This window comes from Gopherus flavomarginatus, chromosome 9 (assembly GCF_025201925.1).
Source record: "Gopherus flavomarginatus isolate rGopFla2 chromosome 9, rGopFla2.mat.asm, whole genome shotgun sequence".
Lineage (NCBI taxonomy): Eukaryota > Metazoa > Chordata > Testudines > Testudinidae > Gopherus > Gopherus flavomarginatus.
Window position 1 is genome coordinate 6,962,106 of NC_066625.1, and position 26,686 is coordinate 6,988,791.

The 26,686-nt window shown below is 39.6% G+C and overlaps 1 protein-coding gene across 1 annotated transcript in view; it reads right to left on the reverse strand.

The window, feature by feature from the left end:
- Window positions 1-4,929: 4,929 nt before the first annotated feature.
- The window catches only part of PRPSAP2 (phosphoribosyl pyrophosphate synthetase associated protein 2), a 31,198-nt gene continuing 9,441 nt past the window's right edge, over window positions 4,930-26,686 (reverse strand). Inside the window, exons 8-12 of the mRNA XM_050967298.1 lie at window positions 22,935-22,990; window positions 18,781-18,929; window positions 8,586-8,656; window positions 6,249-6,395; window positions 4,930-5,597 (exon numbers count right to left, since the gene is read on the reverse strand). Of these exons, the coding sequence (XP_050823255.1) occupies window positions 5,439-5,597; window positions 6,249-6,395; window positions 8,586-8,656; window positions 18,781-18,929; window positions 22,935-22,990 (582 nt within the window). The 3' untranslated portion in view covers window positions 4,930-5,438. The remainder of the gene's footprint in view (window positions 5,598-6,248; window positions 6,396-8,585; window positions 8,657-18,780; window positions 18,930-22,934; window positions 22,991-26,686) is intronic.

Sequence of the window (26,686 nt, forward strand, 5' to 3'; positions counted from 1 at the left end):
GTCTCAATGCATGGATGAGACGATGGTGTAAGGAGGAGGGGTTTAGATTTATTAGGAACTGAGAAAATTTTGGGATGAGGGAGCCTATACAGGAAGGATGGGCTCCACCTAAACCAAAATGGAACCAGACTGCTGGTGCTTAACATTAAAAAGGTTGCAGAGCAGTTTTTAAACTAAGAGATGGGGAAAGCCGACCGCTGCAGAGGAGCACGTGGATCGGACAGAGACTTCTCTTAGAGGAGAGTCTATTGACAGAGATTCTCTAGGTTTTAGTCAGGAGGAGAGGATGGAAGAGGATAATGTAAGGGCCAGATCAGATGAGAAACATTCACATAAAAAAGAATCAGACACATCAGAAAAGGGCAGACAAATAAATGGTGACAAGTTTTTAAAGTGCTTGTACACAAATACTAGAAGTCTAAATAATAAGATGAGTGAACTGGAGTGTATCGTGTTAAAGGAGGATATTATATATCATGTACATATTATGATAATATGTATCACGGAAACCTGGCAGAGTGAGGACAATCAATGGAACACAATCATTCCGGGGTACAAAACATATCGGAAGGACAGAACAGGTCATACAGGGCCTGGGCCGTGGCACTGCATGTGAAAGAAAATGTAGAATCAAATGAAGTAAAAATCTTAAATGAATCCACATGTTCCATAGAATCTCTATGGATAGTAATTTAATTCTCTACTAAGAATATAACAGTAGGGATCTATTATCGATCACCTGACCAGGACAGTGATAGTGACTCTGAAATGCTAAGGGAGATTAGAGAGGCTATCAAAATAAAGAACTCAATAATAGTGAGGGATTTCAATTATCCTCATATCTGGACCAAGAGGTAACTATAACAGGACCAGTTGGAAATAGTGACCATAATATAACAACATTTAACATTCCTGTGGTGGGAAGAACCCCTCAACAGCCCAACACTCCGACATTTAATTTCAGAAAGGGGAACTATGCAAAAATGAGGTTAGTTAACCAGAAATTTAAAGGTACAGTCACTAGAGTGCAATCCCTGCAAGCTGTGTGGACACTTTTCAAAGACACCATAAGAGAGGCTCAACTTAAATGTAAACCCCAAAGTAAAAAACACAGTAAAAGAACTAAAAAAGAGCCACCGTGGCTTAACAACCATGTAAAAGAAGCAGTGAGAGATACAAAGGCATCTTTTACACAGTGGAAGTCAAATCCTTGTGAGGTAAATAGAAAGGTGCATAAACACTGCCAAATTAAGTGTAAAAATGTAATAAGAAAAGCCAAAAAGGAGTTTGAAGGACAGCTAGTCAAAAACTCCAAAGGTAATAACAAAATGTTTTTTAAGTACATCAGAAGCAGGAAGCCTGTGAAACAATCAGTGGGTCCCCTAGACAATCGAGATACAAAAGGAGCACTTATAGACGATAAAAGTCATTGCAGAGAAACTAAATGAATTTTTTGCTTCTGTCTTCACAGCTGAGAATGTTAGGGAGATTCCCAAACCTGAGCCGTCCTTTGTAGGTGACAAATCTGAGGAATTGTCACAGATTGAAGTGTCATTAGAGGTGGTTTTGGAATTAATTGATAACAGTAACAAATCACCGGGACCGGATGGTATTCACCCAAGAGTTCTGAAAGAACTCAAATGTGAAATTGCGGAACTATTAACTATGGTTTGTAACCTGTCTTTTAAATCAGCTTCTGTTCCCAATGACTGGAAAATAGCTAATGTAACGCCAATATTTAAAAAAGGGCTCTAGAGGTGATCCCAGCAACTACAGACCGATAAGTATAAGGTCAGTACCAGGCAAATTAGTAAAGAATAAAATTGTCAGACATATAGAAGAACATAAATTGTTGGGCATAAGGCAACATGGTTTCTGTAAAGGGAAATCGTGCCTTACTAATCTCTTAAGAGTTCTTTAAAGGGGTCAACGAACATGTGGACAAAGGGGATCCAGTGGACATAGTGTACTTAGATTTCCAGAAAGCCTTTGACAAGGTCCCTCACTAAAGGTGCTTACATAAATTAAGTTGTCATAGGATAAGAGGGAAGATCCTTCCATGGATTGAGAACTGGTTAAAAGACAGGGAACAAAGGGTAGGAATAAATGGTAAATTCTCAGAATGGAGAGAGGTAACTAGTGGTGTTCCCCAAGGGTCAGTCCTAGGACCAATTCTATTCAACTTATTCAAAAATGATCTGGAGGAAGGGGTAGACAGTAAGGTGGCAAAGTTTGCAGACAATACTAAACTGCTCAAGATAGTTAAGACCAAAGCAGACTGTGAAGAACTTAAAAAAGATCTCACAAAACTAAGTGATTGGGAAACAAAACAGCAAATGAAATTTAATGTGGATAAATGTAAAGTAATGCACATTGGAAAAGATAACCCCAACTATACATGCAATATGATGGGGGCTAATTTAGCCACAACTAATCAGGAAAGAGATCTTGGAATCACCGTGGATAGTTCTCTGAAGATGTCCACACAGTGTGAAGCAGCAGTCAAAAATCAAACAGGATGTTACACATCATTAAAAAAGGGATAGAGAATAAGACAGAAAATATCTTATTGCCCTTATATAAATCCATGGTACGCCCACATCTTGAATACTGCATACAGATGTGGTCTCCTCACCTCAAAAAAGATATACTAGCATTAGAAAAGGTTCAGAAAAGGGCAACTAAAATGATTAGGGGGGTTTGGAACGGGTCCCATATGAGGAGAGATTAAAGAGGCTAGGACTTTTCAGCTTGGAAAAGAGGAGACTAAGGGGGGATATGATAGAAGTATATAAAATCATGAGTGGTGTGGAGAAAGTGAATAAGGACAAGTTATTTACTTGTTCCCATGATATAAGAAATAGGGGTCACCAAATGAAATTAATGGGAAGCAGGTTTAAAACAAAAAGGAAGTTCTTCACACAGCGCTGAGTCAACCCATGGAACTCTTTACCTGAGGAGGTTGTGAAGGCTAGCACTATAACAGGGTTTAAAAGAGAACTAGATAAATTAATGGAGGTTAAGTCCATTAATGGCTATTAGCCAGGATGGGTAAGGAATGGTGTCCCTAGCCTCTGTTTGCCAGAGGATGGAGATGGATGGCAGGAGAGAGATCACATCTGTTAGGTTCACTCCCTCTGGGGCACCTGACACTGGCCACTGTCAGTAGACAGGATACTGGGCTGGATGGACCTTTGGTTTGACTCAGTATGGCTGTTCTTATGTTCCTAAGGATATTTACTTTGTATATTTTGATGTGATATTTACAATTTAGGTTAACAGTTAAAAGCTTGAATGTTTTGAATATCAATGTCTACTGTCATTAAATTGTCTGACCCCCAACTGTCTGATCTCCCAGTAATTTCCCACAACTGCAAAAACTTAAATCAATAAAAATAGGAAAAATGTGCTTTAAAATAAACAGATTATCTGTGGAAATTATAAAAACTATATTCTGATGCTAATAATTTGCGCTGAAATTTTCCATGACTGTTTTTGTAAGTTTCAGCCATAGCAGTTCAGCTGTTTGAGAACAAGGCTAGGGACATTTATATATTTTGCCCATGGTAAAAAATTCTTGAGAACTTTTCTTTCAAATGTTCTAGCATTTCTACGCTTTAGAGCAGGGACCTAAAGTTTGTTAAGGAGTGGTCTTTATGTCAGGGATGTGCCTTTTCCATCCCCATGAAAATCCACCTGAATTTGACCAAGTTAAAGCTTTTGGGAGGGAAAAAATGCAGTCTGTACATGCTCAGCAGGACTTTAACAAATCTCTGAAGACTGTCCTCCCTGAGCATGGGGAAAAAAAAGTAGTATGTGATCATGTAATTAGTGACTATTATAATGCTTACCCACAAGGGGGCTTTATTAAAGTTGCACAGGCAACCTCCATTCTGGCATTTCCTAACTTTTGAATGCTTACCCTTCTAACTTGAATTATCTTGCAATGTAGTTTATTCCTGCGTAACTATAGACAAGAGTCTGAGCTGGGAACACATCTCCAAAACTGTACTGAGTTTTCAAAGAGATTATGGCCTTAATTCCCTCCTTGCCAGAACCTGTGGGGTCCTTTAAGCTCCCTGACTCTCACACATTGTCTAAACTGACTGTGTATATCCTCCCCCCTAGAGTATGCCAAACTCGCTCAAGGCTCCTGATACCACCACAATTCCAGGGCTTGGTGATTTAAGCAGTGGTAGAGGCCTGTGTTTCTATTCCATAACATAAATGGCCTGAAACCTAAGATCAGAAGCCAGTGTTGTTGCTTTGCATGCTTGTCTCTAGTCCAACCCTCCTCACACACTGGCAGGCTGGAAAAACCCAGGGAAGCACTATTTTCTTGTTTTTGACACAATGACTCATCCCTAATGAAGCATAGCAATATTTATTTGCCATTGCCAGTAAACAGCACTCAAAAAGAGTACCCAGCAAATGAATGGCTGCAGACTGATCTAACGAAGCATGTGTGAAACACACACATCTGGATAATGGAGGTTAAGGAAAGCCAAGCCTTCCAAGTTACAAACAGGATGGTCAACAGCAAGACATGGAACAGAAATTGATACCATGACAGTGAATAATAAATAATATACATATTTATTATAGATGAGCCCTATCTACTTGTCTGTAAAGTACCTTGCACACCCCTGGTGCCATATAAACTACTTAGAGAAGTATGGCAGTTGAACCAAAAAGTGATAATATATTTGTTTCCCTCCCCACCACCCCCTTTGCTCTTTTACAGTAAAGCAGCGACAATATGCAGCCAATTACCTTCCCTAATGTTTATGCACACTCAGCTTATATTAGTAAGGAACATGTACCAAACCTTACAACTTTATTCAACATCGCAACCCCCCAAACGGCAATTTTTGATAGGGCCACATTCTGAAATGCAAGTAATTACTGAATAAACATTTTTTAAAAAGCTCACACAAAACAAATCTTTATTCTTTGTTGCAGAAAATAAATACAGGTGCATATTTCATATGCTTTTCTATAAAAGCACTTCTACAAAATGTCACTTAACTGCATACAACAGTACAACCTTTTTGGCTTTTAAAATGCAAATATTATACAGTCACTTCATTTATCAACTTTTTAAAGCACTTGTAGCAAGCAGCTTTGGAAAAGGAATGTTTAGTTTATGAGCTAAATTCTTGCTTCAAGTGTTTGTTTTCCATACATAGTGCAACTAACCTAAAAGCAACTAGAACAACTTTTTTTCCTCTCTTTTTGGAAAACGTTTGGGTCTTTTTCAAAAACTGCAAAGAAAAATAGCTCTTGAAATCTGGTTTAACTTCAAATTTAAACCAAGAAAAACAACAAAACAGAAAATGACTCAATTGAAATATTAAGGTAAGCATGATGCTTCACAGCTTGTTTTCTATACAATTCCAGTTTGGCCCTTGGTTTTTCTTTAGAATAAACAGAAAAGATTAATCATCTAGTCCTATATTTCTGAAAAGGTAAGACATGGACTCCCCATTATGGATTCTGCGAATGGCTTCTGAGAGTATCATACTGATATCCACAGTCTTAATTTTGGGACACTGGAGTTTTTGTATTTCATGTGGAATCGTGTTGGTTACAACAACCTAGAGAGAGAAAGAGAGAAGCTGTCACAGTAGAAGTGATTTTTCCCTGATCTTTTCCCTTCAGTTTCTGATCTGCACCCTACCACATCAGAGTCTGAAAAGGCAAGTTCTACCCTCCAGATCCCGAGAAAGTTAAATAGTTGATGCAAAGCAGGATCTCCTTTTGCGGCTGTTTATTGACAGGATTATAGCCTTACAAAAGGTTAGCCATTGCTGTTGGATGCCTTCCAACTCACCTATCTACGAATGCTAAAGAAACAGTCCTTCCTTGCCTTCATCCTGTCAAACAGGCACAAGGGGATGCACTCTTAATTACTCTTCACTTAAGGAGACTCTCCATATGTTGACAATCCTTTACCTAGGCCCTTATTATTATGCTGCACTCATCACTAAAGTAGTCATGAAGACTTGAAAAAAAGGAATAATTATATGTTATAACCTTAATCTGTACTGAAAAGTAAAGCCAGTAACAAATAGCCACAGTATTGTTCCTGTAATTTGTAATTGATATTGTAATTAGTAATAATCCATATTAAAAATTTTAGGAGCCAAGCCAGTGGGGATTTTAAAGCTGGCTGAATTTTCGGAAGAGTTTTCATCATTTTCATTTGCTTCTGGACTTTGAAGCTAGCCCATCCTGCCCACACTTACTTCATCAATAGCAGACTCTTCTATCAACCTGGGAGCATCTGAAGACAGCAGGCCGTGGGTCGCCATTACAAAAATCTTGTATGCTCCCCTTTCCTTGAGAGTCTCTGCTGCAGCAAGGAAGCTGTCAACATCATCTATAATGTCATCCTGTCAAAATAAGACCAGGCCAATGAAGACTCCACACTTCCTCGAACAGGCCATGCAACAGAGGCAGACAGATCTAGTGTAATTCTACTGGTGTCAAGGCAGTAGATTTCTCTAGTCTATATACAAACCATATTATTAATTTACTGATAGTAACCCTTACTATCCTATATGGTGGCTCAAGGAACAGAGTGAGGGAGAGGAGAATTGCCATGGCTCTAAATATGAAACCAAAGATTCCCCTATAGAAAATGTTACTCCAAACATTAAAATCTCAAATTAATAACATTTTATATTAAAAACCCTAAGAATAAGGCAATTTCTCCAGTGTCCTTTAAGACAACAACATCAGTCTTTACGTCATTGGCACTTCTAGATCTGCAATGTTAATATCCATGATACTTTGTTTCTCTGAAATGATGCAGAGTCCAGCTACCAGGTTTTCACCTTATCAAAACTCTCATGGACAGAGTTTCAGATAACCCATTCAGTAGATACTATCAGGGCCAGATCCTGCTTTTCTGTGTCTATCACTGTGTATTTTGGACAATTAATAGCAGTGTTGTTCACTAAAGCACAAGAGGATTTTTAAAACCTATATAGCAAGATTCAGTCATGTAACCAGGAGGGCACACAAGGGAAGAAACCAAGCATTTTAAAAAAATTCCAGAATGTATTTACTAATAAAATAATAAATATTCCCACAGGACAGTTAAAAACCTGGAATATTTTTTTTATTTTTGAACTTTGAAATTCAAAGGATAAAACGTTTGATTTTAAAAAGATGTGGAAAGACAGACAAAACAACCATTAATCCAAGATGATGTACAGGGACCCCAAAACTTACAGTCATTATGTAAAGCTTTTCCAAATCATCTCAATTTTTACCCAAAGTTTAGTTAATATGGCAAAGAAACTGGTCCATCCTTTCTTTCATTTTATTCTTATACATGATATTTAGTCCTTTAATATCTTGCATGCAGCCCTGTTAACTACTATTAACTGTAGAAGATAATTTCTAATCAGTCCTTTTTTCTTCACTCTGCCTTCCCCAACACACTGATGTCCTCCTGGCTTTTAATACAGGAGCAGTGCCCGGAGAGTCTATTAAAGTACAAGAACTGGATTAACCAATCAGTTTCAGAAGTTACATCAGAAATTTTCATCAGCAAGTTACATTGGCACCATCATCAAGAACTAAAACAGCACTTAAGTATTTTATTAAAAAATAAAAAAGACTTCAGAGAGATAGAAGGGAGTGATCCATTTTATTTTTAAACTCCCTCAAATGTCAACGTATGTGTAATTCGTATTAAAAATTCTCTTGGTCATTTAAATTATGAAAGTGGAAAGAAAATTGAAATTAATGGCCTTAAATGCAATTTTTCCATTAAGGCTGAGCAGCTTGCCATTCTGCTCAAACTTATGAGCCACTACACACAATTACACCAATATTCTGAGCGTAAGCTTCGGAGAAATCCAATGTATTTTAGCAACATCTTCTACTTAATTATCTTCAACTACTTTACTAATCTTAATTAACCTCTCTATTCCTGTAAAGTAACCTGCTAAACTCATTTTATCGAAGGGACACAGAAATATTAAGTCCATAATCAAGGAGATTTATACTGCAATTTCAGCTGCCCTCAGATAACAGAGCCTGTCAAGGGTATTAGGAAACCCCAGAGTCAACCTAAATGTCTTCCTTATGTTCTTACAATGTCTGTGTAGTGAGCAAACACCCAGATAATCCATGTTTTTGCACTAGTTAAAAGTTTTAAATGCCAACAGCTCAGCATTTAATAATGACCCTTCAACAAGAAACTGGCAAGATTTGTGGAAGGCCATTTCAAGCTTATTATAAAGAGAGAGAACTAGAGTGTGATGGGATCTTTTAAAAAATAATCAAACAAGTTGCTTTCAAAAGATTTCACTTATATTTGGGAACCAGGACATGAATTTTTGAGGCTAAAAACAAAGATTGGATCTCCCACTGAATTCTTGCCCTGTGTATCCTTAATTTAAGACTAGAGTGACCACGAGCTCTCTTATATCTCAGGAGTTTGACAATTTTAGCTTAGATACAATAAGAAAACCTTCAAAATTAGCCCTACTTTAAAGGATACCCACAAATATACACACACATTCCTAAATTCAAAGCTATCAGAGTTTTGATCCAAAACATTCACTTACCACAATGATGGCTATTCTTCCTCCTACATCTCCAACAACTGTGATAGGTGGTTTTTCCTTTGGAATCAGCACTGATAAAAGGATTTAAAAAAAGGGGGGGGGGGAGAGAAAAAATGTACATGCTAAAATTAATGAGGAAATTCTTGCTTTGCATTAGTCATCATTTCTCATTTTTTCCATAGATAAAAGCAAAGCAGCAACTGTCTCCACCATCACTGCTCTGCTTCCTTGGACAGCAGAGTCTCGTGCACAACGCACTGAGTCTTTCCACATAGGATATCCACTATAAATATTTAGGTCCTGATCCTGCAAGTTACCCTGTATGAGTAAACACCTGCACAGAGCCCCTCTGAAATCAGTGGGGTTCCAGATGGGCACAGGGATCCACCCATAAAATAATTTGCAGGACTGGTGCCTTAAAGGCATATGTTTGCTGTCTGCTAACTCATGTCATTAAGTCTTGTATGCAGTGCAATTTGTCCAGTAAAATTTAGGAATGCTGTGCTGACACTCAATTCCTAGGGAGAAACTGGGATTTCTGGGCTCAACAATGGTGTAAAAATCATATGAAAAAATGGTTACTTTCCTGCACAGTAACTGTTGTTCTTTGAGATGTGCTGGCCATGTAGTCATTCCACTGTAGGGGCGTATGTGCCCAATACACTGGAATCAGAGACTTTTGCCTGCAGTATCACTAGGTAGCACTTGTGTCCCCGCTGTCCTCTCGCTCAGAGCCGAAGGGGACTTGGCTGCCATCTCTCTTTCCATTCATTCATATGCCCATCCAATACCCAAAGCAGTGGGGAATGTGGGATGGTCATGGAATGTATATGTGCATGACATCTCAAAGAACAACAGTTATGTAACATTTTTCTCCTTAAAGTGATTGTGCACGTATACATTCCAGTGTAGGTCACTCGTCAGCAGTTCTCTTAGAGGCTAGGACACAGATTACTTGAAAAGCAGACTGCAGCACTGACTGGCTGAAACTGACACTCTCTCAGGAACCTGAGTGATAATAGCATGGTGTTTAGAGAAGATATGTACTTATGTCTATTAGCAGCCTTGCAAATGTCCACTACTGGTATGTTACTCAGGAAGGCTGATGAAGTGGAACAAGCCCTAGTGCAATGGGCCATTGTTCTCAGAGGAGACGCAACCTTTACGAGATCATAGCAAAGCTTGATACTGTCAGACATTCAGTGAGATATAGGATAAGATTAAAGGGCAGCCAGTTACAGCCTATCAAAAACGGTTACAAAAAGAGTCTAAGAGATGACCTAAAAGATTGTTCAGGCAAGATTGTCACGGAGTCACCAGGCGATGTTCTGGAACTGCTCCCCACCAAGCCAGTCAGGACTTTGGGGAGCCTCCTCTCCCTTGGAGCAGACTTGTTCAGGGCAAGAAGCTCACACAGCTTCACCTCCTGGGTCTCTCCTTGGAGCATTCAGCATCCTCTGCCCCTCCGTGCGCTTCCCACAGCGAGTCCACCCCAGCGGGGTCCTGGGGAAGCCACAGGGTCCTGCACCCCCACTTTGCAGTCAGACGTGACTCTCAGCCAGCCAGTAAAACAGAGGTTTATTCGAGGACAGGAACAGGGTCTAAAACAGCTTGTAGGTACAGCGAACCGGCCCCCTCGGCTGGGTCCATTCTGGGGGGCAGTGAGCCAGACCCCCAGGTCTGCCCTCCACCCTTGACTCCAGCCAGCTCCAGACTAACAACCCCTCCCAGCCCCTGCTCTCTCCTCAGCCCCTTTCCCGGGCCAGGAGGTCACCTGATCCCTTTGTCTCCAACACCTTCAGCTGGCACCTTTGCAGAGGAGGGGCCCAGGCCATCAGTTGCTAGGAGACAGAGTGTCAGGCATTTAGGTGCACTGGCCCTTTGCTCTGCCAGATACTTAAGAACTGCCATGGGGACACTGAGGCACCAACACAGTACTCAGAGAAAACATTAAGAACTTTCCCAGTTCGTCACAAAGATGAAAGGAGAGAACCCTTTGAACATCCGAAGTATGAAGCCTCTCCTCAGCTTTGCTATAGTGAAGCTTTGGAAAACATACTGTAAGAGGAATAGGTTTGTTGAGGTGGAGTGCAAATACTACAAATAGGCATAAACTTACAGTGTGGCCTAAGAGAAACCTTGTCAGAGCTTCTGGTGGTGGTAGCAGGACCCTTCTTTCACAGAGACATGTTTCTCACAGACATAATCGCTATCAAAACCACTGTATTTACTGATGGCAATTACAAAGAATTTGTTGCTAGAGGTTTGAAGGGGGAACCCATTAAACAGGACAAAACTAAATTCAGGTCCCTTGAGTATATGTGTAAATGAGACCCTTTAAAACCCAAGACAAGAAAGGATGCGAAAAAACCAAAACCCATCTACTGGAAGATGTATCAGGAGATGGAGCCTAGATACACTCTTATAGAACAGATACAGAGATCGGAAGATTTCAAATGTAGCAGGAAGTCTAATATATGTCTAATTTCAACAGTGTTCAGTGACTACTGGCAAGACTCAATTCAGGCTGAGAATCTTTTCCAATTTGCTACGTAAGTGCCCATGGATGTATCCTTCCCTTCTATGCACCAACTAGCATAGACGTCTTGGGAGCAAATTCTTTCCTCATTTCTAAACCAGAAATCAGACACACTATAAGTTCCATGGCTCAGTTCTGAGACAGGAGGTCCTCAAACAGAGGCAGAACTATGGGAGGTCAAACTGATAGTTGATGTATGTCAGTGTACCAGTATTGTTTTGGGAAGGCCAGCACAACAAGGATTAAAGTTGCTTTGTTGCTTTCAGCTCCATGATCACGTTCAGGATTAGGAGGATGGAGAAAACATACACTGGAAGATCTGACCAAAGGAGAAGGATGGACTGTGACCTGTTCTGGAACAGAACTTCCTGCATTTGTTGTTCAGAGTGGTTGCAAAGACAGTGCTAGCATCGGTGCTTCCAACCAGACCCTGACTTGGCAGCAGAGATTTTTTTTTTTTTAAGCACCTTTTTATGAGAAAAGAAGTGCAGCCTATCAGCCTCAGAAGGCTTTGAGTATGTCGAGGAGACCATAGGCGAGGAAGAAGATCTCATACAAAGACTGTTTTGGAGCAGAGACCACTGAAGGGGAAATCCCTGGAAAGGAATTCTCTTCTCTGTCGTGGTCAGGGTCAGGGCCAGGCTCTAAAGAGGGATGCATTGTCTGTTCCAGAAGAGGAAACTTAAGACAGAAATCCCTCTGTTTCCCTGTCCTCTTGGGGAACGAGGTACAGATAGGACATTTGTCCCTCACATACTACTCACCTAAATGAATTAGACTTTTGCGCCTGTAAGAGGGATGACAGACCCGCTCATGCATATTGCTGTGGAGAAATCACCTGGATTTAAACCAAAATAACCCCTGAAAGGACTATAAACTAACTAATTGAACTAAATACACACAAAGAAGAAAAATGTTTCTAAGGTGGATAACCAGAGGTCAAGATCAACAGGGGAGCTCCAACTCTCATCACAAGCGATAAGAAGGAACTGTGAGGGAGGTGGCAAACACATCCCTTTTATGCCCTCAGCTCTGAGCACAAGGACAGCAGGGGTACATGCTCTACTCAGCAGTACTGCTGGCAAAAGTCTCCAACTCAAGTGCAATATTAAAGTGGAATGTATGTGTGCATAATCACTCGAAGGAGAACTTTATCAAACCCCCCATACACACAAATCAATGCAATACGAGATGTTAAGATATTTTATTTCCTTCCAATGAACTGCTAACAGAAAAGGCCCTACCTAATGACCAGGTACACATGAAGCATGCATTCATTAATAAAGCACAAGACTATTTGTTAGGACTCCAAACCTATTCATCATTTGTACAGTGTAAATGTAAAGTGATCTGCAAACACTTTCCCTTCTGGATTCTCTCACAAAGACTTGTGAGGCACCCTAGAGAAGCCTCTAACTCAGTTTCCCCATCTGTAAAATTGAATTAAACAAACCTCCCAGCATCCTGGGTGTTAATGTCTATAAAATGCTGTAAGAGCCTCAGATGAAAGAGGCTGCAGAAGTACAAAACATCATAAAGCAATGTTTCCACACATGGTCACTTGCCCTTTTCTTCAGCAGCTTGGTTCAGTTGAAATGTTAGCACCGCTGCATTCTTTTCTGGATGTCTGACAAGGTGTACAGAGGGCTAAATTTCTGACACAGGCACCTAACGCTAATGTATACTAACAGATCTCCAACTTCTGAATGGCCATCAGTCCTATGCTCTGCTGAGCAGCATTTCTGGAAGCAATGACCCTGACAAGAAAAGCAAGTGCCACCTTCAGAAGAGTGGGCTCAGTGTGGCAACTGAAAACCATGCAAACCTTTAAAGCTGGCAGTCTTAAATAAGGCTGCTGCTTTGCCTTAATTTATACCACATGCCCTATTGCAAAGCAGCATGATATGTTCTTCTGATAATGACTCATCCTTCACACAGGGATCACAAGAATTGGGAAGATACAAGAAGGAATTGCCACATTTGAGACAGAACAAAACTGATATATAAAGGACAAGCAGATGTATAAATAAAGCTTTCAGCCATTACGAGATCATATAGTCAAACATACTTTAAGCATATTTGGGATCTTTACTTTTTTTTTTTTTTTTGCGCCATTTTCTGCTCTGTAAGTTTGTATTTCCCTAAAACTTTTAAATCTCACTGACAGAAGTGACACCTGCTGGTGAATAAGTTTACAGTCTGTCCTTTTGCTAAATTATTCTCAGCTCCAACAACTAGCTGATATTAAAGGTTGTTAAGGGGTAACATTTATCCCACAAAAGCAAGAAAATTCAAAGCTTTAAAAAAAACTGACATCCTTCATCTACTCAGTGCATTTTCAATTTTATTTTATTTTCCACAATTACAAAGGGAAGGGGAAAACACAAGCTAAAAGAAAAATATAAATGTTAAAGTTAAACCTTTTCACGGTGCTGGTTATATTTGTTGTAATTTTGAAGACACTGATTGCAACTCCATAGTTAAGCTTCCGTTCTGAGATTACTTTAAAATGGAACATAAGTTTCTGTTTTTCCTATATTTGAGGTGGCCTTTTGGTGTGAAATTTCAATATTAGAAACCTAAAGGGTATAAATACTGTCATTTTTATCCACAGATGTATTTCAGACCAACTTCAATCGGACATTTTTGTCAACTGGTATTTTTTTTTTAAAAAAACATTGGTCTATCTAAACAAAATTAATAGAAGAATCTTTATTAGATCTGTTACATAAGGTTTTTTGGGTTTCTTTTTTTTTTTAAAATACATTTTTATCACTACAGGTCTTTTTTTGCCATTGTTCATCACAACAGAAAGTTTATACACAATAGGTGACCAATTGACAAAATCTTCAGCATACACAAAATCCTCTGCACAGATAAAAATCTTTTCCATCAGAAGCTATATTCTATCAGTTTTTAAGTGCCAAGAAAGCATAGCTGTTAATGGAGAAATCTGTATACAGTGTTGTAGCCACACCAGTTGCAGGATATTAGAGACACGGTGTGTGAGGCAACATCTTCTATTGGACCAAATTCTGTTGGGGAGAGAGAGAAGCTTTCGAGCTTACACAGAGGTCTTCTTCAGGTCTGAAGCTCGAAAGCTTGTCTCTCTCACCCACAGAAGTTGGTCCAATGAAAAAATATTACCTAATTCACCTTGTCTCTCTAATGGAGAAAGTTGTCATTAGCCACTGCTCTAGTATATTTCCAGGAACCACACTCCCTGGAGATCCACCAGCAATACCTTGCTCACAATCTTGTCCCTCCACCCCAACTAAAACATTAAAAAGCCTACGAAAATAAAAACACAAAAAATGCTGTGGAACTGTTACAGTTGCTACACACACCATATGACAAAACTACTTCAGCAAAGAAATGAAAAGTTAAGCCACGCCACTTTACAGTACATGCCTTCTACTCTTCCATCCACAGGAATGCACCTAACCACTACCACAGCTACCATACACACAACCATAACTGTACCCCAATATGGACAGCAGCCTTTATCACTTTATTAAACTGCGAGGAGGGGAAAGATCCTATCTGCACAAGGACTGGCTAACCTAGTGAGGAGGGCTTTAAACTAGGTTCGACGGGGACAGGTGAGCAAAGCCCACAGGTAAGTGGGGAACATAAAGATCTGGGAGATGGGTTGGAAACAAGAGGGAGCGTGGGCTATAACGGCAGAGAAAAAGGAGGGTCAGGGCAAAACTGGGAGGCAAGATCAAACCAGTATCTTAGATGCCTCTATACAAATGTGAGAAGTATGGGTAAATAGGCAGGAAGAACTGGCAGTGCTAATAAATAAATACAACTATGACATTGTTGGCATCACTGAAACTTGGTGGGATAATACACATGATTGGAATGTTGGTGTGGATGGGTATAGTTTGCTCAGGAAGGATAGACGGGAAAAAGGGAGGAGGTGTTGCCTTATATATTAAAAATGTACACACTTGGACTGAGGTGGAGATGGACATAGGAGACGGAAGTGTTGAGAGTCTCTGGGTTAGGTCGTGCTAGGAGTCTACCACAGGCCACCTAACCAGGTGGAAGAGGTGGACGAGGCTTTTTTTAAACAACTAACAAAATCATCCAAAGCCCAAGATTTGGTGGTGATAGGGGACTTCAACTATCCAGATAGATGTTGGGAAAATAACACCACGGGGCACAGACTATCCAATAAGTTCCTGGACTGCATTGCGGACAACTTTTTATTTCAGTAGGTTGAAAAAGCTACGAGGGGGGAAGCTGTTCTAGACCTGATTTTAACAAATAGGGAGGAACTCGTTGAGAATTTGAAAGTAGAAGGAAGCTTGGGTGAAAGTGATCATGAAATCATAGAGTTTGCAATTCTAAAGAAGGGTAGAAGGGAGTACAGCAAAATAGAGAACGGATTTCAGGAAGGCGGATTTTGGTAAGCTCAGAGAGCTGATCGGTAAGGTCCATGGGACTCAAGACTGAGGGGAAAAACAACTGAGGAGAGTTGGAAGTTTTTCAAAGGGACACAATTAAGGGCCCAAAAGCAAGCTATTCCGATGGGTAGGAAAGATAGAAAATGTGGCAAAAGACCACCTCGGCTTAACCACGAGATCTTGCATGACCTACAAAATAAAAAGGAGTCATATAAAAAACGGAAACTAGGTCAGATTACGAAGGATGAATATAGGCAAATAACACAGGAATGCAGGGGCAAGATTAGAAAGGCAAAGGCACAAAATGAGCTCAAACTAGCTATGGGAATAAAGGGAAACAAGACAACTTTTTATCAATACATTAGAAGCAAGAGGAAGACCAAGGTCAGGGTAGGCCCACTGCTCAGTGAGGAGGGAGAAACAGTAACAGGAAACTTGGAAATGGCAGAGATGCTTAATGACTTCTTTGTTTCGGTCTTCACTGAGAAGTCTGAAGGAATGTCTAATATAGTGAATGCTTATGGGAAGGGGGTAGGTTTAGAAGATAAAATAAAAAAAGAGCAAGTTAAAAATCACTTAGAAAAGTTAGATGCCTGCAAAGTCACCAGGGCCTGATGAAATGCATCCTAGAATACTCAAGGAGTTACTAGAGGAGGTATCTGAGCCTCTAGCTATTATCTTTGGAAAGTCATGGGAGACGGGAGAGATTCCGGAAGACTGGAAAACGGCAAATATAGTGCCCATCTATAAAAAGGGAAATAAAAACAACCCAGGAAACTACAGATCAGTTAGTTTAACTTCTGTGCCAGGGAAGATAATGGAGCAAGTATTTAAAGAAATCATCTGCAAACACTTGGAAGGTGGTAAGGTGATAGGGAATAGCCAGCATGGATTTGTAAAGAACAAATCGTGCCAAACCAATCTGATAGCTTTCTTTCATAGGATAACGAGTCTTGTGGATAAGGGAGAAGCGGTGGATGTGGTATACCTAGACTTTAGTAAGGCATTTGATACGGTCTCACATGATATCCTTATCGATAAACTAGGCAAATACAATTTAGATGGGGCTACTATAAGGTGGGTAAATAACTGGCTGGATAACCGTACTCCGAGTAGTTATTAATGGCTCCCAATCCTGCTGGAAAGGTATAACAAGTGGGGTTCCGCAGGGGTCTGTTTTGGGACTGGCTCTGTTCAATATCTTCATCAACGACTTAGATGTTGGCATCGAAAGTACGCTTATTAAGTTTGCAGACGATACCAAACTGGGAGGGATTGCAACTGCTTTGGAGAACAGGGTCAAAATTAAAAATGGTCTGGACATATTGGAGAAATGGTCTGAGGTAAACCGGATGAAGTTCAATAAAGACAAATGCAAAGTGCTCCACTTAGGAAGGAACAATCAGTTTCACACATACAGAATGGAAAGAGACTGTCTAGGAAGGAGTATGGCAGAAAGAGATCTAGAGGTCATAGTGGACCACAAGCTAAATATGAGTCAACAGTGTGATACCGTTGCAAAAAAAAAAAAAAAAAAAACCACACCACACCAAACCTGATTCTGGGATGCATTAACAGGTGTGTTGTAAACAAGACACGAGAAGTCATTCTTCCGCTCTACTCTGCGCTGGTTAGGCCTCAACTGGAGTATTGTGTTCAGTTCTGGGCACAGCATTTCAAGAAAGATGTGGAGAAACTGGAGAGGGTCCAGAGAAGAGCAACAAGAATGATTAAAGGTCTTGAGAACATGACCTATGAAGGAAGGCTGAAAGTACTGGGTTTATTTAGTTTGGAAAAGAGAAGACTGAGAGGGGACATGATAGCAGTTTTCGGGTATCTAAAAGGGTGTCATCAGGAGGAGGGAGAAAACTTGTTCACTTTAGCCTCTAATGATAGAACAAGCAGCAATGGGCTTAAACTGCAGCAAGGGAGATTTAGGTTGGACATTAGGAAAAAGTTCCTAACTGTCAGGGTAGTTAAACACTGGAATAGATTGCCTAGGGAAGTTGTGGAATCTCCATCTCTGGAGATATTTAAGAGTAGGTTAGATAAACGTCTCTTAGGGATGGTCTAGACAGTATTTGGTCCTGCCATGAGGGCAGGGGACTGGACTCTATGACCTCTCGAGGTCCCTTTCAGTCCTAGAGTCTATGAATCTATGAATACACACAACCATAACTGTACCCCAATATGGACGGCAGCTTTTATCACTTTATTAAACTGCTACTCTAACAAATATCCAAAACTGGTAGGCACTGCGAGGACTTACTTTAGCAGAAAGGTTTGTGCAGAAAGAAGAGCTGAAGTAGCAGAATTACAGATGTGGTCGGGGTGTTCCCTTGCTTTTGTGGGTTTGAGTCTAATGCATTGTGCATATGTAGAAACCCCACCTGTTACACACAATTTTTACACCAAAATTAGCTTATAAACAATATGGAGCACTCCTTGGGATTAATTCTTTTCAGCCAGGAAAATCTCCATCTCAGCTGTTTAGTTCTCTCTCACTTTGTGGCAGTTAACAGATACACTTCTCACCACAAAAAATCCCATTTAATTATACTTGACTCTCACATAGCATTTTAACTAAAGTAATCATGAGCGGAACCTGAAGCAAATGACTTGTCGAAGATCATACAGTGGGTCAGTGGCAGACAGGAACAGACTCCAGGTTTCCTGACTCACAGTTCAATGCTCTATCTGCTGGACCATGCTACCTTCCTAAATTGATTTATTTACCTCAAGTGGAGAAGGGAAGGGAGAAGAGGGCTTTTGTCTGGGAGGTTGCTGTTGTTGGTTTTTTGTTGTTGTTGTTTCTTTGTTTTTTTGGGTGGAAGATGGGGGGTTATATACTGTTAACAAAAAAAAAATATTTAAATAAATCAAACCTAAACAGCCTTAAAGTAATGTGGAAGATATGAACCAATGAAATTATGAGGCAGAGGAACTCACTAGTCTATTTACCCAGGTCAGTGTTGATATTGCAAACTCATACAGGATACACAGTCAGACCTAAAGAAGAGCTCTGGGTAAGATCGAAAGCTTGTCTCTCCCAAGAACAAAAGTTGGTCAATAAGAGATATCTCACCCACACAGTCTTGCACTGCTGCAAACCATAGGCACCACAGGAAAAGGGTATCTGTAGTAATGCTTTGCTAGTGTATTTCTGGCAGACCCTTTTTAACATCCTCAAATCGGCTAGAAAAACCCAATATATACGCAGTTACACACACAAATTACTTACTGGGTATCTCCAAACTGGGATGAATAGCAGCTACACTTTTGGCTGTAGGAGGTGAATGTCGACCATCTACCAGGTCAGATTCAGCATCTTGGGCTTCCCCATGAATCACAGCAATTCCCAGCCTCAGGCGCTCAGCAAATGACTGTGCCCTGCCGGAAAGAATACATTACATTTAAAATAACCTGAACATTCAGCACAAGCCTATTTTTTTCTTCTGAAATAGAGGAAAAATTGAATGATTCCTACAACTGAGGGAAAGAAAGCAGGGACTACTTCTAGAAGACACCTTCGAATCATTGGGTTTAGAAAAGTTTGATAATCCTGAAAGCATTTGCACTCGTCTTGCCAAGTGTTCCAAGCCTTTGCAAGTAACAGAACAAGTGTTAATCGTTAAATTCAGATTATCATCTTGCTTCTTCCATTTTTCGGCTGTAACATGAATTAAAAATCAACTGTTAAAATCATATAAGATTGCCTTACGCTCTTCTACTTCACTTCTGGCAGGAGTTTAAGGGCCACAGTGCCAAGACCCAACGTTGCTAGAAATTAATGCTGTATACCATTGGAAAACTAGGGATCTCAAGTGAACTTTTCCAACTGTATATATCCCTCGTTTCCAGTCCTGAGGGAACCTGAGATCTTGGGCCTTAAAACTGTCACTAGTCTCTCAGTGTTTCTGAAAGTGGTCCATAACTGACTGCAGCAGATTCAAGACTTCAGATTAACTTGCATTCCCTTGGTAAACATTTTTTCAAATGGGAATAAGTAAAACCCAATTTAAAATTAAGTATACGAACACAAGAGGTGGACTAAATGAGCCAGAATAACCTAGACAGTCTGGTTTGCAACTATGGATATCCTATAGGAATAACAAAACTCAAGAAATCAGCTATTTAACCTATTGCCAGATCACCTGCTGCAAGTCAAAATCTGAGTTTTAGTAAATTTGCTAAATGAAAAAAAATCCCTTACCATACACCATTTCTTCAGTTGCAATCTGGAATTACGTAAACAGTTAATATCAAGGAGTTTAGGGTACAAATTTAGATGTGTTAAAAATAAAGCTTTCAATGACATTTTAAAATGTCAGTGAACTGTTTGATTGCTTGGGGGAAGAAAAGAAGGTAGATATATTTTTTCCTGCAGTATTAGCATCTCAAATGCTGAGTGGACGAGGATAACAAGTGAAAAATCAGAACTAACAAGTCCCGTTTCATTGTACAAGCCAAATGAAGTGCAATAAATAAAGAAGCAGCATCACTGGCAAGCTAAGTTAGATTTAAGAGTTTTTCACTTACAATGTATGGAGTTAATAAGGGTTTCTTAAAACAAATATTTAAATACAGCATATGATTTTTATTCCAATCACCTGCTTTTTTAATTAAAAATTCCAGTTAAACAAAGAGTTTTATAAAGTCTAACTGGCAAAATTAGGAACCATACTAAACTGAATAAAAGCTCAGACTATGCAAAATGATTTTTACCTGAATTTTTCAATGAGACCAGAAACTGAACAAACATTCTGAATTACAACAGACTAAGCCACCTCCTGTCACAGATATACAATCTAAAGAAAAAATTGTTTCAGGCTGACATTTGTCTTCCTTGGTTAAACTCTTGACAAAAAAGTATCTCCCCTGCCCAAACAATTTATTTTCTTACAGAACATTTCAGCTTTCTCAGATTTACAAATGACTACTTAAGTAAACAATAGTAGGAACCAACATTTTGACTAACAGTTGCCTTCAATGTTTTCTAGGTCATGCTATTTAGGCCAAATTTTCAGCCACAGATGCACATACAGAAACAGGAGTATATGCAACCCCTCATATATTCCTGTGAAAATTTATTAATTGTGCATTTAGGTTCTCTATTTGCACGCACAATTAAGTGACAGGCATAAGCAAATGCAAGGACTTATATTTTCATTTTTGGATAGTATGTGCAGATATGTCCCAATAATACATCTAGGGAATGGGGGAAGAGAATGCAGGCACCCATGCAGGAACTAGATGCTTCAAGAGGAGCAAAAACACAGCACCCCCACCTTTCCTCAACACCAGCCACTGGAGCCAGTCAGCTCAAAAGAAAAAAGGCATCATGTATCTCCTTAAGGAGTAGAGCAGATATACTCTACACCCGCATGCCTGAGAGCTCTGAAAAACTTTGTGCTTCCTTGATGCACAATGCCTACAGGAGCTGCCAGAAGAGAACGGCAGCTCTGCTCACCCTCCAACACAAACCTGTGACTAACAGGCATGATTAAGCCCCAAGAAACACTAAGGGATCACTTTACTCATCACCAAAATGCAAGCAGTTGTAGAATGGAAGGCCAAAGACTAGATACCACTTCAGGACAGAAAAATAATCTTTTATTACCTTACACTGTTACAGCTTCACAGATTTAGATGCATACTTACAATTCAGATATTTAAGACATCAAACTGGTGCCAGAAACAGAATTAATATTTCACAGTGCTCATAGGACTTTATGTATGCTTCACTACAAGCAATAAGGAGGTATTCCCAGAACAGTAAACTAAGAAATCAAAATGATCCTGTTAATATTATTAGCTGCATAATCCTGTTGACAACAGCTTATATGAAAAACAGTAAAACTTAGAAGTTGAATTACAAGACAGGGATGCAGTTGGGGACCAGAATAATAATTTGTAAACAACTTCTATTTAAAAAAATAAAGTGCATCCGCTCATATAGCATCTGTCACATGGAAGGCAGATTAAACAGGTATTTAATACAAGTAGTGGAATATTTAGTTCATATGAAGAATACTGCTAGATAAAAACATTAAATTGTTTTTCCTAGTACACTACTACCAGTTAGAAACTGTTCTGATGTGCTACAAAACAAATGTTTCCTACTAACAAAGTCATAATACCTGATATAAAAGTCTAGGTTACACTTCCACAAGTAATTAGTTGTGACTGCAGAAAAGCCACCATTAATTCTTAAACTATCATCCAACTCCTTATCAGCTTTTTAAAAGGAGTGAAATTCCATCAGAGAGCAGAGGGATAGCTAGCCATAAACAAACAAAACCAGAAATCAATGATGATCACTTAACAAGCATGTTAACATGATAAAAAACACTCATCTCAATGAGTAGAGAAAGCTTGCCCTGGACCCTGCACACTTTAGCCAGACTAGAGAATAAAGTCCCTATCTTTAGGATTTGGCCAGTCACTTTCTAATCGCGATCACATTAAGCAACCATTTTGGACCACTGGAGTTGTAATATCTGCCTTGCCATTGTTCTTTGTCCATAGTTGAAATTTTATATACTAGATTTTTAAATATAAATACACGTTTAAACGTAATAAAATATTCCTAAAATATTTTTAGAATGCTAAATACTCTTTGTTCTTCCACTGTTGGATTCACTTTTTCATGCTTTCAATTTTTAAAAGACCCTCTAAAATAGCAATGAGTTATAATAAAACTGGAAGAGGCTGAAGGCCGTATCTTAAATATTAGAACAAAGGTACTGAGATATGGACAATTTCACAAACATTCAACTAACTGCTTGCAATATTAAAAAAAAGAAAGGTAAAGCATAATGTCTAAGAAATAGCAATATGCATTAGGTAGTGAATCAGTTATTTTTATCCATATACTTTATTAATCAGAAAAATATTTCATTCTGCAGATTTGGCAGAAGATGGAGAAGCTATCTTTTTAACCTTCGAACCATGGCAGTGTTCCTTTATACTACTATGCTTTTATTTATCCCCTTCACGTTGACTTCAAGTCCCACATTAGGACAGAGATTCAGATGTAACAACATATAGAAACAGTTTCTATATATTCATACATACATATATATCTCCACCCACATTGGTAAAACTTCAAATATTTTGAATAAAGCTTCACTGAAAAAACTAGTCATCGAGGCCACAATGATTTCTGAAGTATTCTATGCCCACATTGTTAACTGCACAGTGCTGTAAATTATTAGTATTGGCAATACTGACCACTGAAACAATATGGAAACTTTCATGTATAAACTGGTCATCGGAGTCTTTCATTTTGAGTCTCTCATTTCATAGGACAGTGCCCTGAACTTAATGCTAAAATCAGGGACCACGTTAGTTACATATTGCTTGCTTAAATCAAAGAGAGTAGCTCTTACTCACCTCTTTGCAGATGCAGGTGATTTGGCCACAATCACAGCATTCCTGTAATCTGGGATCTGTAGCAAACAACAGAGATCAACTATGTCATATCTTTTATGGAAATTTAAGCTCATTAAGTGCCACAGATAATTTAAAATTTTTAAGAATGTAAAAAAAATCTAAAGTATCAAATACTTCAAGTTTAAGCAAATAACCCTAGCTTTGAATGCCTAGATTTTACAACCTTAAAAATGTTCTTTTAATGTTGTTTTCTATGTGTAATTTCCTACATTTTTAAAAACAAACTGAAAAAAACCCAAATTCCATCATGTGGCATCATACTGACACCCATATGGATCATCAGCAGGGATGGAATATTTACATCCACTCCACAGATCACTACCACTTGATCAAACAGAATAACTGATAGCAGTAGTAGGTTGTCATCTTCTGTGGACCAGCACTACAGGTGGATGGGACACTTATCCAGAGGGTTTCACAGTTATTTGCTGACAGCAGAGGAATGGTGAGACTGATGAATCTATTTTGGGTTCTGGAGGGGAATGCAACCTAGTGGGCACAAATTCTTCAACTCACTCCTCCCAAGCATGACTTGCCTCAGTCTGGTCTCTTTCCCACGCTTGGCTTCTCAGCCAAGTTCCATTCTCCACACTTAGCCAGTCTCTTTCTTTCCCCTCTCCCTACATCCCTGTTCTCCACCCCCACTGGGTCCCACCTCAGGCTCCTTGTCCAATCTCAGTGTTCTTACCCCCACCCATAGCTCCGTGTTCCAATATCTTTCCCCAGCCAGTCCCAGTTCTCCCCCCCAACCTTGGCTCCTTATCAGTTCTCTCTCTTCCCCTCTCACCACTGGTTCTGGATCTCAATCTACTCTCCCCCTCCATCCCAATTCCCTCTCCCTGTTCAGTCTCATCTTCCTCCAACCCCAGGGTCCTTGACCTGATCTACCATCCATCCGCACCACCCCCCTCAAGTTCAGGTCTTGTCCCCTCCACATTTAAAATCAGGAAGCTTACTCCTTCATGATGCCTGGGCCCAATGGGGAAGAGGAGTCACTGAGAGCACATAGGCTCCCTGCCCCACAGTTCAGATGGCCAGACACCTTTGCAAGGAAAGTCCTCCTCTGCCCCAAGCTAGAACATGTGGATAGCGGAGAAGCAGTAGACATGGTATATCTGACTTTAGCAAAGCTTTTGATACTGTCTCGCATGACCGTCTCATAAATAAACTAGGAAAATGCAACCTAGATGGAGCTACTATAAGGTGGGTGCAAAACTGGCTGGAAAACCATTCCCAGAGAGTAGTTATTAGTGGTTCAGTCATGCTGGAAGGACATAATGAGTGGGGTCCCACAGAGATCAGTTCTGGGTCCGGTTCTGTTCAATAACTTCATCAATGATTTAGAGAATGGCATAGACAGTACACTTATAAAGTTTGCAAATGATACCAAGCTGGGAGGGGTTGGAAGTGCTTTGGAGGACAGGATTAAAATTCAAAATGAACTGGACAAACTGGAGAAATGGTCTGAAGTAAATAGGATGAAATTCAGTAAGGACAAATGCCAAGTATTCCACTTAGGAAGGAACAATCGGTTGCACACACACAAAATGGGAAACGACTGCCTAGGAAGAAGTACTACAGAAAAGGATCTGAGGGTCATAGTGGACCACAAGCTAAATATGAGACAACAGTGTAATGCTGTTGCAAAAAAAGCAAACATCACTTTGGGATGTATTAGCAGGAATGTTGTAAGCAAGACATGAGAAGTAATTCTTCCACTCTGCTCTGTGCTGATTAGGCCTCAACTATTGTGTCCAGTTCTGGGCACCAAATTTCAGGGAGGATGTGCACAAATTGGAGAGAGTCCAAAGAAGAGCAACAAAAAATATTAAAGTTCTAGAAAACATGACTTATAAGGGAAGATTGAAAAAACTGGGTTTGTTTAGTCTGGAAAAGAGAAGACTGAGGGGGGATATGATAACAGTTTTCAAGTATATAAAAGGCTGTTACAAGGAGGAGGGAGAAAAATTGTTTTTCTTAACCACTGAGGATAGGACAAGAAGCAATGGGCTTAAATTGCAGCAAGGGAGATTTAGGTTGGACATTAGGAAAAACTTCCTAATTGTCAGGGTGGTTAAGCACTGGTATAAATTGCCTAGGAGGTTGTGAAATCTCCATTGTTAAAGATTTTTAACAGCAGGTTAGACAAACACCTGTCAGGAATGATCTAGATAATGCTTAGTCCTGACATGAATGCAGGGGACTGGACTAGATGACCTCTCAAGGTGCCTTCCAGTCTTATGATTGTACGCCCAGTGCGAGCAGAATTTTTGTGGAATTTAGCTGCTAAAATCTAAGAAGCCTCTACTAAATATATTTAAATTGATTTTTCAAAGGCTTACATTACAATTTAGCCAAATTTGGGTGGATTTTCATGGCACAGCAAAAGGCACATCCCCGACACCAAGACCACCCCCCTTTCCACATGTCAAATCCCCCCTCCAAAGCATGGGGTGCTAGATAAAAGATACTGAAGTTTTAATGTGGGCAAAATAATGTATTTTCCCCTAGTCTCACTTCTGATACAATGATCCATTTTGGCTAAAAACTTCCAAATTATTCAGCTTGAGGCAGACACCCAGAATGGAAAATGTTAACCAAAACAGTTAAGTTTGGCAAAAGTTCTAAGCAATAGAAGGTAGAGTCTTACAATGGGAAGTGTCAGGCAACATTAATAATAGATAGGACTACTAGCCCTGCTTATAATACAAGAAAAACGACCAGGAAAAAAAAAAGTGCTGAAATTTCCCTCCTCCCCTTGTAATTGTGCTCCTTTACAGACCTTGTAAAATTAGACAGGCCATATGAAAGAGGCATACAATGCAAGGTATGGACAAGGTAGGACATGCCATTTAACATATTGAAGGCTCTATTTCTGTTCAAACAGGATTGTCTCACTTATAACTGCCAAATCTCCAAAGGTGATTTCCATTACTCAGTTCATGCAAAAGCTAAGTCAACAACCTGGAACTGTTCAACAATGCCCTTTAAAACTTTAAATATGAGCACTGGCAACTCCTAGCAGCAGAGAATTATGACAAGTCACTAACATCTAATGTGCACGCTGTACAGTGTGTGAAGGTGATATGAAATGTTCACTAAATAAGCATGCTCAGACATATACACAAACATGAAGGCTTTTGCCACACAGTATCCAACTAATAGGTATGCTGGGATGAAGAAAATCCAATCTCATCTTAGATTCTCATAGGATCTGGGTGGGAAGTGATCATAGAATGGCCACCAGCAGCTCCCAACCTTTACAATTTGACTTATGGTTTAAGTTCTTTGTAAATAATCTTCATTCTTATCAAGCTGAACTTGTTTCATGCTATTCAATACATCCCATTAAAGACACTAACAAACATTTAGCAGGCTGTAGTATTTAAAATGCATGACATCCAAAGCATATTTGGTAATCATGAAATGTAGATGATGTATTAAGTTCTTCCTGATCAGCGTTACATGGCAATTTTATGAAGAGATACACACAACTTAGGCCTTTAGATTGGCTAGAAAGCACTAAGAAACCAAGTATGTCAGGTCCTTTTAGTTAGCTTACTTTCCTTTAAGTCATTCTATGAAGCAGAGAAAAGATAAAGGAAGTGAAATAAGAAAAACACCTTCTAAATATTCCACCCCCACCTCCCCAAGGAGTTTGCTAGGTTCCGAAAATCTGCAGATGAGTTTTA